The 17965-nt window shown below is 38.6% G+C and overlaps 1 protein-coding gene across 1 annotated transcript in view; it reads left to right on the plus strand.

The window, feature by feature from the left end:
- Window positions 1–12042, plus strand: part of TPP2 (tripeptidyl peptidase 2) — an 81552-nt gene extending 69510 nt beyond the window's left edge. Inside the window, 4 exon segments of the mRNA XM_030812468.1 lie at window positions 532–657; window positions 7172–7379; window positions 9170–9289; window positions 11097–12042. Of these exon segments, the coding sequence (XP_030668328.1) occupies window positions 532–657; window positions 7172–7379; window positions 9170–9289; window positions 11097–11186 (544 nt within the window). The 3' untranslated portion in view covers window positions 11187–12042.
- The last annotated feature ends 5923 nt before the right edge of the window (window positions 12043–17965 follow it).

Genomic DNA, 17965 nt, shown 5'->3' on the forward strand with positions numbered 1-17965 from the left:
TTGTTAATATCGTGTTTTAGTTAAATTTAAACTGCACTTATTTAGGCATTAAAATACTGATTCCAATTAAGTTGCTTCCTAAAATGTAGCTATTATCTTGATGGATACCTAACTAGATTTGATTTCAAGGTCTTTATTGAGCAGATACTTCATGTAAGGCATCACTGACAAGGACTTAAAAAATGAACAAGATAGTCTCTACTTTTAGGAAACTTATCATCTATTATAGAAGATGAAATTGCCAGATAGGAAATTATTAAGAGATATTGAAATACAAGTATTTTTAAATAAATATTTCAAATTGTAAAAGCCTGTAGAAAGAAAAGCTGACTTTCTCCTGAGTGGAAAAAGCCTCATGTACTAAAAAGGTATTCAATCTCAGCCAGTCAGTACAAAACCTAAGGAGAGGAAAGGAATACTCCAGATATGTAGAATTTAGATTACGTGATCAGAGGATGCTAAAATAGAAAGGGATGTTACAGCTAATTTAACCCATGTCTGACAAATGCAGATTACCTATGTCACCCCCAGGTTGCCTTCTGATTTCTGCATCATTCCAGCCCTTCTCTGGGCAGCCAGGATCCATCAGGCAGCATTTGCCGAGTCTGCCCTGCAGACTCTGGCCGAGCGACGGATGAAAGGAGTGCTCAGACACAGGTATCCAGTGAAAGAGTGGGCTAGGGCACTGCCAGCACTAAGGGCCTAAGAGAGTTAGCAGTCCCCCTGAGCCAGCGATGCTCACATTTATTTAGTAGAGATTTAATGACAAAGGCTTGGAGCAAACACAATTTGTGGGTAATAAACACTGTCGACCCACAAGTAGAGAGCAGTCCTGCATGCAAATGATCAAAGGTTGGTTTTTGGAGACAGGAGTAAACAAATTTATCTAGATAAGTTCCTTTACATTCCCTTGTTATCTGCCTTTTGCTCCCTGGCTCCAGATAAGAGAATTTGGCTGCCTTCAGCCAAATCCTCTTTCAAAGCTTTTGCAAAACCCCCCAGCCTTCCAAGAAGGTTTGCATCTTTCCCTCTAACTTTTACCTACCACCCTGACCAATGTCCTACATCTCCCCCTTTTCTGTTTTTTTGCATCAGGTTTTGTTGATTGAAGAGTACAGATGTGTGCAGCAACCGGTTTGTCTGGTGTAGTGGTTACTGCTTGTATTCCGGCTTTGCATCCTAGAATTAGTAAATAACATAAGACAAAATTAGTATAATCAGTAACATTCTTTTCCAATCAAGGAGTGACATGTAGTGTTTCTTGGCACCTCAGTCCAATGTGTGCTGTTACTAAGGAACCCCACTGAGGGTATGTTAACCCCTTCCAGCCAAGCAGTTACATTATTAGAGGCTGGGAAGGTGGTGTCTGCCCAGGTAACAGGGCAGAAGAAAGGCAAATCTAAATGCTGAGCCCAATAGAATGTAGTGGGTATGAGTTGCAGGCAGAGCAAGAGAATAAGAAGGGTTAATACCCTATGAGAGTTGCAGTGTACAACAGAAAGCATAGCAAGGAACAAATTATCTGGAGTGAATGGTGTCTATGTCCAGAGCAGGATTCACTCAGCCTCCTGAGTTTTCTTCTTCAGCCTCTCCCAGGTAATGTCCGGGGCTTGTGTCGTCTGAAGAAGCCGCATCATCCAGGGCTATGGTCCCACAGGGTCATTTTCTTCATTTCTCATACCGGGTTGGGTCCTAGCCACGCTATGATAAGGTTTGATGCCTCGTGCTGGAATCCAAAGAGGACCTGAGGGGGTGTGAACACAAGCATGTCTTCTTCCCAGTGTTAACAATTCATTTGAACCGCACCATACATTACTGTTTATATCTTTCCATAAAACTGCAGGGATTATGTCTTGAGAGGTTTTAGCAAAGTGCTCTTCTATAGCTGATTGAAATTTACCATTTAGATTTTAAAAAGTAAGGGTAAATAAGGCTTGTGCCAGTAGTGTTGCAGGGTCCTTACTCATATTCCCTTTTTTATTGTTGTTTTCTGAGCATATTTTTAAGGGCGGATTGGACACGTTCTACTGTGGCCTGTCCTTGGGGGTTGTGAGGGATGCCTGTGGAATGTTGGATGTTCCACATGTGACAAAATTGCTGAAATTTTGAGCTGGCATAAGCTGGACCATTATCAGTTTTAATTTTTGTGGGCCGCTCCATAAGTGCAAAAGTTAAAAGAAGATGTTTAATAACATATTGAGCAGACTTTCCAGGAAGAGCATGTATGCTAATTAGGTGAGAATTGGTATCAACGGATGCATGTACATATCCTAGTTTTCCAAATTTAGGGATGTATGTAACATCTGTTTGCCATAACTGATTAGGTTCTAGTTCTCTAGCGTTAACACCTGTTGAAGGAGGGGACATGCCTGTGAGCTGGCAATTTGGGCATTGCAGGATAATTTGTTTAGTCTTTGGGTAAGCTGAAATTGTTTAGATAAATTTCTCCAATTTTGGTGGAAACATTGATGCGAATGGGTGGCTTGGTCAAGCAGTGATGTCATAACCTGCAAGTCTGCTTGATCATTGCCATAAGCTAGGGGGCCAGGCAGTGAGTTGTGGGCCCAAATGTGTGTAATAAAAATAGGATGTGTACGTTGACCCACCGATTGCTGAAATCGAAGAAAAACTGCACACAGAGTGGGCTCGAGAGTGGACTTAATGAGTTTCAAGGTTCTGCAATAAATAGAGTAAGCAGAGTCACTAACCATATTGATTGGCTGAGCAGAAAAGGTCTCCAGGGCCAGTATTAGTAAATCTGATACTGAGTGTTAGTGAATCCAGAACAAGTGAGGGAATTGTGCAGTCTCCACTAAATAGCCACTTTTCCATTTTTACCAGAGCTGTCAATAAAAAGCATTAAAGCATTAGGTATTGGGGAGAGGGGGGCGTGAACCACTTTTGTAGGCATAACTACAGGAGTACTAGATAAGAACTGAAGTAGTTTATCAGCAGGAAGGGCATGCTGTATATGGCCTGTGTAATCAAGAGAGTGCTATTTGCAGGTCTAGAGATAAGGGCAAGACTGCTTTGAATTGCTTTTTACTTAAAGGACTTCTGATGACATCAAGGTCATAACCTAGCAACTGATTGCATCATCTGTGGCCTGAATAGATGATTTTACTAACTAGCTGGATATAGGGAGATAGAGTTTTAGTTCTGGTATGTGAGCAAAATACTCCTTTTAGGAAGCATAGCCCTGGGGACATCTGTCCTATTAATCCTGTTGGGGAATGCTTAGCAGGAAAAACAAACAATTGAACTGAATATTGAATATCGTGGGTCTGTGCGATCCAGTTGCCTCTGAAAAATAGCATGCTCTATTTCCTCAATTTCCCTTTTTGCTGCAGGAGTTAAATACCTGGGAGAGTCTAGGGCTGTATTGCCCTTTAGGATAGAAACAGGTTTTGTAATGTATCAGTTATGTCAAAGGTGGGGTGAAGCCAGTTAATATCTCCTAGTAATTTCTGATAATCATTTAAGGTGTGTAAGTTGCTAGTATTTAACTTTTTAAGGTCTTACTGACCAGTAAGTTAGAATGTATCCAAGATATTTCCAAGGAGAAGACAATTGTACTTTTTCAGGTGCTATGATTAAACCTTTTAACTGTGTTTTCTTTATGACTGAGGCATATAGACTTACAAGTACTGGCTCCGTTGGAGCCACTAGTAAAATATCATCCATAAAATGAATAATCTTGCAATTAGGAAAGTCTTTTCTAATGGGGAGCAAAGCCTGATTTACATGATACTGACACAGTATTTCTTGAGGAAGTATTTCCAATGAAATTGGCAAGCTGGCCTTTATTAATAACTGGTGTTGTAAACACAAATTTTTCTCTGTCCTGTTCTGCAAGGGGAATAGTATAAAAGCAGTCTTTTAAGTCAATAAGACTATAGGTCAAACTGTAGGAATCGCGGCTGGGGAAGGGAGGCCCTGTTGAAGGGGCCTCAGAGGTTGCAAATTAGCATTGATAGCCCATAAGTCATGCAAATGTCTCCATTTGCCAGACTTTTTGGGAATGACGAAAATGGGCAAATTCCAAGGGCTGTTTGACAGTTGTATATGGCTGGCTTTTAATTGTTCCTCAACTAATTCATGGGCTCTTTGTCGTTTCTCTCCCTTTAAAGGTCACTGTTCTACCCAAATAAGATTTTGAAAGAGCCTCGTCAGGGGTAGGGGAGGAATAACAGTGGCCATTATTAGAAAGAGATCTGCAGAGTGACCTCAACCCTCTTGTAAATGGGCTAGCGGCTCTGTTTTCTTTAATGCTTTTCCTTATCTCTTTATAAGCGTTAAAAGTAACGGGTTCATACACCTGATTGTGTTGTCGATTTTGCGTTACCAGGCAGGCCAAGAGCTCCCCTTCTAATGCCGCTTGCCTAAGACAGGGTCCCATAACTGTAGCATATTCCTTGTCTTTTCTCCAATTTATTGGAGGACGGGGCTCAGGCAAAACCTCCGTTTCCTCTTTCTTATTTTTGCCCGGTAACAGCAGGGCTGAGGGAGAAGGAGGAGGTGGTAAGGTAGATGATGGCTCATCCTCCCTTCCCTTTGTAGGCTCTTCTGTGTAGAGCGGGACCAAAGCAGCCCTAACTAAGGCCCATAACCTTAGAGATGTTACTGGGACCTGTTGCCCTTGTGCATGATGTTGTTTAGGGTTTCTCCCCACTTGTTCCCAGAGCTCTATGTCTAGCATACCTTCTAGGAACCATGGGTTATGGGAAACAACAGTTTGCATTAGGTCCCTTAATTGAGCCTGCGAAACTGAGCCTCCACTAGCTTTAAGCAGCTGTTTCAATACTTTTATATACTATTGCTTTTGAGCTGATAACTTGTCCCATGATGAAACCCTAGCCTGAACAATTCCCTCGAACTTGGAAATCCCAAGTGGGCACCAATGACTTACTGACTGCGCAGTCTCTTCACCTTCATTTTCGAGGGTTCCATTGTGATCCATTGCAGCATTCTTCTCATGGGGCACCACCTGCCAAGTCTGTCCCTCAGACTCTGGCCGAGCGACGGATAAAAGGAAAGGAGTACTCAGACACAGGTATCCAGTGAAAGAGCGGGCTAGGGACTGCCGGCACTAGGGACCGAGGAGAGTTAGCAGTCCCCCTAAGCTGGTGATGCTCGCATTTATTTAGTACAGATTTAATGACAGAAGCTTGGAGCAAACACAATTTGTGGGTAACATTGTCGACCCCCCAAGTAGAGAGCAGTCCTGCTTGTGAATGAACAAAGGTTGGGTTTTGGGGACAGGAGTAAACCAATTTATCTAGATAAGTTTCTTTACATTCCGTTGTTATCTGCCGTTTGCTCTCAGGCTCCGGATAAGAGAATTTGGCTGCCTTCAGCCAAATCCTCTTTCGAAGCTTTTGCAGAACCTCCCGGCCTTCCAAGAAGGTTTGCATCTTTCCCTCTAACTTTTACCCACCACCCTGACCAATCTCCTACAAGTATCAGCCTGGGTGTGGAAACCTGCCTTGTCAACCCATTGCTGTTCCAAGCCCCTTTCTCCTTCACAAAATCAGGATGGTAGTTGTGCCCGACACCTTGGGTTGTTGGAAGGCATAAGCAAAGGACTGCTGAGAAGACATTTAAGGATGGCACCTGGCATCTAAGAGGAGGGGGAAGAAGGGTGGATCAGGCAATGGCAAGCCATGCAGATGCCCCACAGCTTGGAAGTTCCAAAAGTCTACTCGTAAATCCTTTTCTTCTTAATTCCAATGTAAACAAGCAGTACCCAGAAACATCTCTACAAAAAGGCAGTGGAAGTTGGTTCTTCAAGCTTTGAAGCACTGTGCTGAGAAGCACTGAGGGATCTTTCAGGCATAGTTTCATTTACATTGCAAATGTATTGGGGTTGGTAATTGCCCTCTTTGATGAACTCTGCCAGTGTGAAGGAATTTCTCAGCAGCTCTACTACCCCCGTTGCCTCCCTGCTCACTTTCAAGGTACGGGATCAAATGGGCTTTGAACCTCTGAGAATACCCCAGTCTCGGGCAGCAGCAGCATTTTCCATGGTACTTAGCATTCATGTTCCCTGCCAGGCGGCCTCTTAGATTAACAGGACTACTTGGTGCACAGAATTAATGTGGGTGAGCCCTTGAGCCTTCAAGTTGTTGGGTTGTTGGCTGTGTTTCCTACTGCGGATCCTTATTGATGGTACAGTCCCGGCAGGTTTCACATGCTACACATTTCACTCCGAGTCTTTCAGTCACTCTTAGCTGTTAGTTTGTTCCACAGCTAAGTGCCTCATCATCGTCATTTTCTCAATACTTTTAGTCCTCATTGTTTTCACGTGTATCTGACATGAGTTGGACAGAATGCCTCAAATAAGCACACATTCTAGAGACTAACACTTTTCCCTGGAGTGTAGGTGGTGGTTGTATTTCATTCAGAAATGATTTATTGAGTTTCCATTCTGTGCCGGGCATTGTCCTAGGCACTTGGAATGCATTGAAGAAAACAAAGATGTCTGCCCTGGATCAAGGCAATGTGCCGTAGTGATTAAGAACACAGATTACAGATTTCTACTGCTAAGCTTGGAATCCTGGATCTGCCACTTCCTAACTGGAGGACCTTGAACAAATTGCATAGTCTCTTTGGGCCTCAGTTTCTTCCTTTGCAACATGGCAGTAATTAATAGTCTCTTACTCAGAATTGTTTTGAATGTGAATGAATTAACATATTAAAATACTGAGACAGTTGCTGGCACATTCGGAGTAAAGCATTACATTTATTTGTCCTAGTCATGAACTGAAAAGTTTTAAGACATAACCTCTAGGTGTACACATACACAAATGTGTAATGATTGCAATTTATAAGAAAACCGAAAACTCAAAAGTCATTTACCTGATTAAGAGTTATATAGCTAAAAGAATTTAGAGTAGTGATTAACCTTTCAACTCTGTTGCTTCTGGCATTCTGTTTCAACAAGGTGCAGCTACCCTAACTCATTTAATCTATATGTGTAATATAGTAGCTCATTTGATGTTTATTAATAAGGCATCTTTTTTGATGTACAATACAATTGTATGTACCTGGATATACAGTATTTCTGCATTACAAATCTTAGGCAAAAGAATACATGAATTTAAGTTCAGATAAGAATTTACTTTTGAAGACATTTTACTGATACCTGAAATATTTTTAATTTGCTGTACAGTGACATGGACAAACAAAAATCCACCCTTGTAGATGCCCTTTGTAGGAAAGGTTGTGCCCTGGCAGACCATCTTCTTCACACCCAGGCTCAAGATGGAGCCATTTCCACCGATGCAGAAGGAAAGGAGGAGGAAGGAGAAAGTCCTTTGGATTCTCTGGCAGAAACATTTTGGGAAACTACTAAATGGACTGATCTCTTTGACAATAAGGTAACTTTTCTGCCTCTTGTTTCAGCAAAGTTCTTGGGGTTACCTCACAGACCTCTCTTGTGCCCCATTGCTGGTTAAAAGAGGAAGAAGATAAAGAGGCTAAGCTGGGCTCTGAATATGACATGTTTAGCCTAGTACTTCATGTTTGTCTCACCTTTTTTTAAAAAACATTATTTTATGGGCCTGCAAACTGGCTGTTAAACCATGATAATTTTAAAAACAGTTTGAGAATATATGTAGTAGGCTTTTAGTTAAACCAGTTATGTATGTAGCTAAATTAAGAAAGTCTTCTAGAAAATGCCTTCAGGCCCACCCTTCTCTAGTTATATGCTAATTTGTTGGTGGTAGGAGATTGGGGGCAGGTTGAGGGGGCATACTATTTAGTTTAGATGTTACTTATTTTCCTCAAAACTCTTGAACTTCTAATTAATTATCATCTTGATTTGTAGCTAATCAGTTTTAAAACCCAATTCGGAAAAGCATTGTTGATGAACTTTTTTGGATTTTGGTTACAAAAACATTGTAAATCTCTTTTAGCTCTCTACTATAATTCTTGCAATAGTGTTTATACAAGTTATTAATCTTCTTTTCCTGTGGAAATAAAGAAAATAAAGTAAATGGAGTCGGTAGGATTCCCGTCGCTTATCACAGACCATCATTTTGTTTTAGTAGACAGGTGCTTGTTCTCAGAATTAACTGGTAATTTGCAGTAAAGAACCCTGGAAGCGGGAAGGAAATTCTTATATGCTTCAGATTTTTCCAACACAGTACAGTGGTGCATTTAAAGAAGGTACTCAGTTATATTTGGGAAACTGAAGGAGCCAGTATTGCAGCAGAGGTCAGGAATTTGAATCTGAAATTAGACCCCTTGAGTTTGGCTCCTGCCTCTACTTTTATATATGACCTTAGGCAACTTATTAAATTTTGATAACTTAGTTTCTTATCTACACGACCTGCCTTAGGCTGTGATGAATCAGTATTAAGTACATGCAAAGTCCCCAACAATATTTGCTGTTATTGCAAACAATTATTGAAGGCCTATGTGCCAGACACTACTTACTACTGGAAACATAAAGATGAATAAGAACCTGGTTTCTGTCTTTGAGCAGTGTAACAGAGATTGACAAACACTGGATGAACATCATAATAAAATTGTTATAGATCATTCTATTTTTGCAATACTACTACTGTATTAGGGGCTATGCATTCTATTACCTGTTTACTGTGTTTAATCAACAATTGTTAAATACTTGAGTTGCCTTTACAATACAAATCAGTGTCATAGGATTTTCTTTGAGTACATTCTCCACATTCCAAAGTAGCAATCAAAAATATATATAAATGATTACAAGTGTATTTGACAGATGCAATAGTTACAGGTAAAAACTTGTACCAAAGAAACCATGTTTATATAATCTAATACTTGTTTTTTTACTTCTATCCTCATTTGCAGTTTTGGCATTTTGTATTTCTATCTTGATTTGCATCTTTGTAATTATTTATGTTAGCTCTGGTTTCTTATGCATGAAGAGGTATTTTTACGTGGATTTCCACAGCTAATAATTTCTCATATTAGTTTTCTTCCCAAAAAACAAATGGTTCATTCTGTGGAATACTCAGCTCTTTTGAAGACACCAATTTCGTTTCTAAAAGTTTTTAAAAATGTACTCGATGTACCATATTCATTTCAAAAGTTACACTTGTGTTAAAGCCTTAATTTTATTGTTAAAGCTAATGCCTTAAAATGTAAATTATTTTATAAACAAGCTTTATCATGTTTTACATTGTAGGTTTTGACATTTGCATATAAACATGCATTAGTAAATAAAATGTATGGGAGAGGCCTTAAATTTGCAACTAAACTTGTGGAAGAAAAACCAACAAAAGAAAACTGGAAAAATTGTATTCAAGTAAGTGATATTTAAAATGTCACTGTTAAGCATCACTTTGATATTGCATAGTGACAAGATAACTAGAAAGGATTAGGACTGTGATATAGCAATACTGGTCTTATTGTGACCAGTTATTACGCTAATTAGTGTAATATGAACTATAGAATAAGTATATGAGAGACAGTCAATAAGCCATTTAAATTTTAAAAACACTTTTCACTGCTATCCAAAAAACTGATACTAGCCTCAAATGTTTTCAACAAGGGCAAATGCATTTTGAATTTTGTAACAGTAGAAGCCATTTTTCTTTATGAAGGAAACAATTCCTTTTAAAGGCACATTGCCTCAACTCTAAAATGGTTCAACTTCTGGAGTTTATATTTGATTTTATTCTTCATTTGAGATGGTAGGCATTTTTAAAATTATCTTACCATATACCATATTATGTGCAGAGAAATTCTATAGTTGAGCTTGCTGCACAAGTTAGTTGTCAAGTAAAAAAATTTAGCTGAATTCTACAGAAGTTACTTTAGTCTGACCTCGTCTTTGAACATGCATAATTGGTTTATACCTAAAGGATACATGAAGGCAGGGGAGTTTGGTGGTGCCAGATTCAGCTAAAGGGCAAGTCTAGGTTAATTATACTTTATATGTAAGGTACCCTTTGGATGTAAAACTGATCACTAGGTTCCTCTGAAAATGTTTGATAATTAGAGTAAGCTATATTCATATTTACTCTTAGAGCTTTTTGTTTACCTTCACCAGTCAGTCCAAATTGTAAGACATTTTAAATTAGCTCCTCCAGATCTTTGACTAAAGAGACCTCTTTCTGGAGCCAGGTGTTGATATGTCTAATGTGGTTCTCATCATGTGGAATCTGATCCGTGAGCACTTAGGTTTGTAAAGCCAGTGATCCCTGCCGACGTTCACATCAGGGAGTGTTTCTTAACTTGTCTGCCCTCCACTCTGCCCCCCCTGCTGCCTGTTCTCCACACAGCAGCTGGGAAAGATGCCTTTTGACACCTGCTGTTGAATATCCATCACATTTGGAATAAAATCCAAACTCTCCCCAGTGGTCCATAAGGCCCCCTGCCTACCTCTCCAGACTTACTTCATATCACACTTGCCCATACAAACTCTGCTTCTGCCACAGCAGCGTCTCTGCTTAGCACAAACAGCCACACCTTTACCTACCAAAGGACCTTAGCACAAACTACTCTGGCTGGATGGAATGTCTTTCCCAGATTTTCACACAGATTTCTTGTCATTCAAACTCAACTTAAGTATCACCTCCATAGAGATCCTTTCTTAACCATCTAACTCCCCAGTTAGTTTATATTGTGTCAAATATTATTTCTACCGTACACCTGATAAATACCTTATTACTTGTTTATTCATTTATTAATTTGCCTATTATTTGTTTTTCCTGAAAGTGGGAGGTGAATTTATTCAGTGCTGTTTTCCCAGTGTTTGACTTGATAGTTACTCAGAAAAAATGAATGAAAGGAACTTAGGTTGGTAGGAAGGAAGGGAATAAGTAAGTTGGAAGGACAAAAGGAACACAGGTAATAGGAAAGAGGGAAAAGGACAGTTTGTAGGGATAATGATGAGAAGAACAGGTTGGTTGGTAGGAAAGTTGGTTGATAGTAAGAAAAGTTGGTTGGTGGGAAGGAGGATCAATGGGTGGGTGATGGTTGGTGGAAGGAAGGTTCTATATGCTACTACCTTACCATTACTAACTATTTAATACAGAATTTATTCTAAATACTGAGCTTAAAAATCTGTCACTTCCTTTATAATAATATATTATTGTATTTTGTTGTAGCTGATGAAGTTACTTGGATGGACCCATTGTGCATCTTTTACTGAAAACTGGCTTCCCATCATGTATCCTCCTGATTATTGCGTATTCTAAAATAGGAAACAAGACTTTAAATTTTAAAAAAGGAAGTTTTATAGTGAATGGATATAAAAACAAACTTGTGGCATTTTTAGTCTAATGCATGTTTTCATCCACTATCCAATACTGATTATTAAAATGACATGTATTTATCAGAGAATTCACTGATGTGTGGCTTAATACATGTAAATCTAGACCTCTGACATCATGGTGTTTTCTTAATGCCTCACATTGCTGGCACAGGGATGTGCCCTGCCTGCCAGCACCTAGGACTTCGAGTTGGGTTGCAGCTTATGACATGCATGATAGGTTTTGGAAGGTAACTTTTAACGGCAAACCTGTAAAGTTCTATTTTTTATTTTATAAATGAACAGGGTTTTAACATGCTCAACTTTAATTTTTTTTCAATTGTATGAAGGCCTTAAAAAAGCTACATTAAGCGTAGCTAAAATTATTTATTGGAATAAAAACTAACAGAACTTCATTTCCAGATTTTTTTTTTTTTTTTTTTTTGGCAAATGTTTACATTCAATTAAGGGGAAAAAATAAAACCAGCACAAATGAGTGGCAATTGCTGGAGCATAACTGCTTCAATAAATCTTCATCTTGGGGTAATTACAGGCAAGTCATTTTCACATCCTCTTGAAGTTCAGAGCATCAGAATGAACTCTATGAATACATGTGTAAGTGCCAGACAGCTGAATCTTTATCAGGTATTGTAAAGATACACATATGATATGTTTATTAAAATTGAAATCATGTAAAACACGTGAATAAATTTGCAAAACCAAGATCACAGTACACCATATGCACTCTGGTACCTTAATTTTTTTTTTATAAATAATAAAAGTGAATATTGAAGCTTCTTAAAGTTGGTCTTAATTTTTCATAAATAAAATTTGGGGTTATAACAGAAATAATACATTAAATACATAGACAAAAAAAGTTAAACATAAGGTAATCTATTTTACAGTGTTTCTTATAGGCTTACAATTATTTGAATGTGTTTCCAGTTCTTGTATGATTAACTTTTGTGCATATCTAACTTTTTATTATTTTTATCTTTGGCTACTACACATGCATCTCTCGTCATTCCTCCACCAAATAAACAGACAAAAGTAGTATTGAAAAGTTTACGATCCCTTATCTAATGGCAAATTGTGCATATGTATTTTTTTTATCTTGTTCTCTTAAAATTTACTGCTGCTTAAAGTTACTACCAGTAATCCTTAGTCACTCCCAACTGTTTTTGCTGTATCTCATGAAAGTGTTAGAGCCTTTATGAGAAACATAAATACATGTATACGCATATTGGTCACAACTTCTGGGCTATCTAGGGCCTAAAGTCTATCCATGAAAGCTACATGCATGTTCTCTCTCACACACTGATGGACTTGCACCTGCACACACATACAGGTCCCCATTTGTAGAGGTTTAGTCCAGTAAGAGAATGGAGAAGCTCAGTACAGGCAGGATGACTTCCCAAGGTTATACTGCTGATCGGCTGTTGGAAATTAATTGCAGACCTTGCTTTACAACCCAGGTTTTGCTATTTCAGGTAAGTACTACCTACAGCAGGAATCAGTAACGTTTGGCCGTTTAACCCAAACTGGACTGCTGCCTGTTTTTGTAAATAAAGTTTTATTGGAACAGAGCCATGCCTATTCATTTGTTAGCTCCTGTTTCCTGTCTGGTTCATTCTGCATTTCTGTGGTGACAAGTGGACCCAAGTAAGCTCTAGAAGATGTCCTCAGTAAAATCATTACTGTTTCTATGTGATTTACAAACAGTAGGATGGTACTTCAAAAAGTCAAGCAGTTTTCCTGTTTCTGGTCACAGTAGCCGATGTTTGCGCACACCCACTGAAAACAATTGAAAAAACTAGGTAAAAATAACTTTTTAAAGTTATTTTTTTATAGAGACAGTAACAGGGTATGTGCCCAATACTGGTTCTGTGGCCCCTTTCCAATAATAAGAGGCAGTTCTCAATTGTTACTGGGAGGAGTTTTGCCATCTCATGGGATTTCTTTTCTTCCTCATGTTAGCCTGCTTTCTGGGAGAACTTCTCTTTACCCCAGAAGAGCCCCACCTGCTTCTCTTCTTAGGCACCACAAATCTCAAACCCTTTCTCCCTCCACCCCCAGCTCTAATGAAATGTGCAGGGACTGGATGACTGGAAGCCCTAGCCTGGGTCTCTGCTGTCTAATCCTGGCTCAAGTACTGACAAGCCAAATCACTTGACCTCCATGAATCTCCTTAAGAAAATCGTGGTGTTGAATCAATGTGTCTATTCCAACTAAAAAATTATTTCATTTGAATTAACTGAGTCTTTGCCTCCACTGTGTTTCCTTCTCTGTCCTCCCAACAACCCAGCATTCAGAATACATGTGTCTTTGTCTTTCCCTTTAGGATCTAAGTCAGAGAAGCCTTCATAGGGAGATAGATAAGAGGGATCCTTGCTATCTCCCCTAAAGGGGAAGGGGAGGAAACCTTGAACGGAGAGAATTTTTTGAGGAATAAAAAAGTGAGAAACTGAATTTCATGAGTCTGAGTCTGAACATAGCAAATCAAGGAGAAAAATTTATCAATAGTCATGGGTGGTAAACTGAAAAAGGGAAGCTGACTAAGTAAAATCCCAGAAACCAGAAGAGGAAGATGTAAGTGACGCTCTAACATGAAGGGTTTTTGGGCATCCCAATCAGCAGAATTTCTACCTGCCCTCCTGATACCCTGAGAGAGCCAGGTCAGGATGTGATGGTGCAGTACCTGCCCGCACTTTGCTGCAAGATGCCTCTGCACTCAGTTCTGCAAGTGTACTGTTTTAGTTTCATTTAAAACCCCTGCTTTTGTGAGAGGATTTCAAACATCAGGCAAGTTTGTAATGGATTCCAGCCGAGTCCTCTCGAGGGACGAACATGTATAACTACAGTTCCAGTGTCAGTGCCAGCTGTCACTGTGCAGCTAGGGCTGCTTGCATACCCGGTCATGTACACCAAATTCACTCTAGAATAATCGGCCAGGTCTTACCAAAATGCAAATAGAATACAAAGCAACTGAAAGCATATTTTATAATTTCATTTTATGTGTGATTTTAAAAGTTAAGCTACCTCAAAACATCTGTCTACAATAATTCATTTTCACTAATAAGTGTAACGTCTGGAATTTGGCAGATCTAAGCTGGGCTTGGACTAGATGGTTTCAAGCCTGAGTCATTAAGATGTGAAATTTACAGAAACAACAGAGGATTGAGGAACAAGTTAAAGGACACTCTAATGATGGCAGTCTGCATAATGCAGTAGTAGGAAATTCTACAAAAAACCAAGATAAAAGGAGGATCAGATTTAAGAGACACACTAATTAATCAAATTTGGACCTGATTGGGTTCTGATTGAAACCAAAAATAAATGTCATGACACTTGTGACAATTGGAAATTTGAACACTGCATATTTTAATGTATAATGTTACTTATTTAATATAAAATTATATTTTAGATGTGATAGTATTGTGGTTACGTATCTTGTATAGATACAAGCTGAATTTACAAAAGGAGTGATTTGTCTGATTTGATTCAAATTAATATGGGAGCAGAGAAAGGAATGGTTTAGATTAACCACTGTTTTCCATGAGTTGAAATATACTTATTTAGCAGAATATTGAGCTATAGTTGCCATATAATAAACTGCACATATTTAAAATGTACAGTTAGTCTACTTTCATCTATTTAAAATTTTCTGTAATAGTGTAAAGAAAAAGATAACTAATCAATTCAGCCATTCTAAAAGGATACTTCATTTACAAAATAAGCATATGATCATATTCCTTTGCCCTGGAAATGTGAAAAGTAAGAAGACATTTAAAGGAACAAGTTTCATTGCTGTAATTTTCTTAATAGATTCTTCTACCTTGTATGTTTGAAAGATAGGGGATTTTAAAGAAAATTTGCATAACATTTGGGACAAACCATGGGTTTTTTAACAGCTTTATTGAAGTGTAATGAACATATGATAAAGTTTAACCATTTCAAGTGTGCAGTCTAATGTCTGGAATGCAGCCATCAGCACAATCTGGGTTTTTAGCACTTCCCAGTCATCGGGAAGAACTCCCTCAAGCTCATTTGTAGCCAGTCTCCATTCTCACCCCTAGCTTCAGACGGCCAGTGAACTGCTTTCTAATCCTATAGTTTTTCTAGAAACTTCATGTACATGGAATCACAATATGTAATTTTTTGTGTCTTCTTTCACCTAGTGTAATGTTCTTGAGTTTCAGCCACTTTGGGTGTATCTGTCCATTCCCTGTTGCTGCTGTGTATATTGTGTTGTGTGATGTACCACATTTTGTTCATTCACCAGTTGATGGATGTTTGGATTGTTTATATTTGAGGCTATTAGGAATAATGCTGCTGTGCTGCTGTGAACATTTGTTTACAAGTCCTTGTATGGGCATATCTTTTCAAGTAATGTGTAGATATCTAGGAATGAAATTGCTGAGACATGGTATGTTTCTTTTTTCATTGTAAGAAACTAGCAGACCATTTTCAAAATGACTGTACCATTTGACATTCCTACTAGCAATGTGTGAGACTTGCAAGCTTTGCACATCCTCATCAACACTTGATATCACCTTTTTAACTTTGGCCATTCTACTGGTTGTGTTACAGTATCTCATTTTAATTTGCATTTCTCCAGTAAATAATGAACTTAGTAGACATTTGTATATCTTCTTTGATAAAGTTTCTGTTCCGATATTTTGCCCATTTTTTCAGTTGTTGGATTGTCTATCTTGAGTTGTGAGAGTTTTTTATATGTTTTGGATACAAGCTGTTTTTTAGATGTGTGTTATGCAAATATTTTCTCCCAGTGTGTTTCTTGCTATGTTGCCCAAGCTAGATTCCGGGATTCAAGTTATCCTCCTGCTCGGCCTTCTGAGGAGCTGGTACTACAGGCACGTGCCACTGCACCTGTCCCAGTGTGTATAATAGTCTTTTGAAGAGCAAAACTTTTTAATTTTCATAAGGACCAACTCAGCATTTTTTTCATTTACAGGTTGTACTTTTGGTATCATCTCTAAGATATCTTTGTCTAACTTAAGGTAACAAAGGTTTTACCCTATGTTTCCTTATAGAAGTTTTACAGTTGTTATAGCTTTAGTTCTTCTATTTAGGTCTGTGATCCATTTCAATTTAATTTTTGTGTATAGTATGAGAAGGGTCAAGGTCGTGTGTGTGTATGTGTGTGTGTGTATACAATTTGAACACCACTAATCTAAAAAGCTATGTTTTCCCATTGAATTACTTTGGCACCTTTGTCAAAAATCAGTTAACCATATATGTGTGAGTCTATTTCTGGACTCTGTTCCATTGATGTATATATCTATTTTTATGCTGAAATCAACTGACTTGCTTACTGGGCTTCATACTAACAAAGCAACATTTTCCAGATTGAGTGACTTGCCTGGCCTTGCTCACACAAGACACAGAAGCAGCTGCAAGTAAAATTGGCTGGAATAATTGGGAGTCACCAGGCAGACACCCTGTGCTTTCCACACAGTATCCAGATGTAGAAGACATGCTGCGTTTTCCTACAACTTTTCTTCTGCTTTGGGGGTTCTGATCTTGTAAGTTTTATATCCTAAGGGAGGACATTGCAAAAGGAATGTTCACTTTTCCTCCCTTTTGCTTGAGAGAAAGGCAACTTCTTTAGCACCATATATATATATATATAAACATATATATATATATATTTATATGTGGGAGTAGGGGGAAACACCATTTCCTTTTTAAAAAACAGCCTTAAAATCTTGGAAACAGGTTTGTATGAGGTAGATCTTGCTGTTGATGAATCCACTATTGTTTATTTTAAAAGAAGAACCTTAATCACCATCAAGAGGAATTGAAGAGTATTTAAAAACATCACCAAATTTACCTGAGAGACTCACTCTCAGAAGGCAATATCAATAAAGGAGAAAACAGAGACAAATCTTTGGAATTATGACTAGAATGCCCATTTGTTCCTTAAACTTACAGATACTTCTTGTTTTACAGGCAGATTTAAAGACCACTTTAAGAAATACCCATATGTATTATTAGCAAATCATACTAATTGCTGTCTCAATTATTGCCTCTTTAAAGTACTACTTTTTTTTTTTTTTTTTTGAGACGGAGTCTCGCTCTGTTGCCCAGGCTGGAGTGCAGTGGCGAGATCTCGGCTCACTGCAAGCTCCGCCTCCCGGGTTCATGCCATTCTCCCGCCTCAGCCTCCCTAGTAGCTGGGACTACACGACAGGCGCCCGCCACCACACCCGGCTAATTTTTTGTATTTTTAGTAGAGTCAGGATTTCACCATTCACAGGATGGTCTCAATCTCCTGACCTCGTGATCCGCTCGCCTCGGCCTCCCAAAGTGCTGGGACTACAGGCGTGAGCCACTGCACCCAGCAAAGTACTACTTCTTATGAAGCCTATCTTCCCACCAGGTTCTTCAGGAGCATCTTGATTCTTCTTGGCCTTTTTATTTTCACATGATTTTAGACTTAGCTTGACAAATTCCACAGGAAAGTATATTGGGATTTTTACAATGATTTCACGTAACTGTTGATCAATTTGGAGAAAACTGACATATTTACAGTGTCTTCCAATGCACAAACTTGGTGTCTCCCCATTTACTTACGTTAGTTTTAATTTGTCTCAGTAATGCTAGATACATTTGCATCAATTTCTTGCCCATCTTTTGTTAGATTGATTCCTAAGTCTTCAATATTGCAATTGTAAGTGGTATCTTCATTTAAATTTCACTTTC

Source organism: Nomascus leucogenys, chromosome 5, assembly GCF_006542625.1.
Source record: "Nomascus leucogenys isolate Asia chromosome 5, Asia_NLE_v1, whole genome shotgun sequence".
NCBI lineage: Eukaryota > Metazoa > Chordata > Mammalia > Primates > Hylobatidae > Nomascus > Nomascus leucogenys.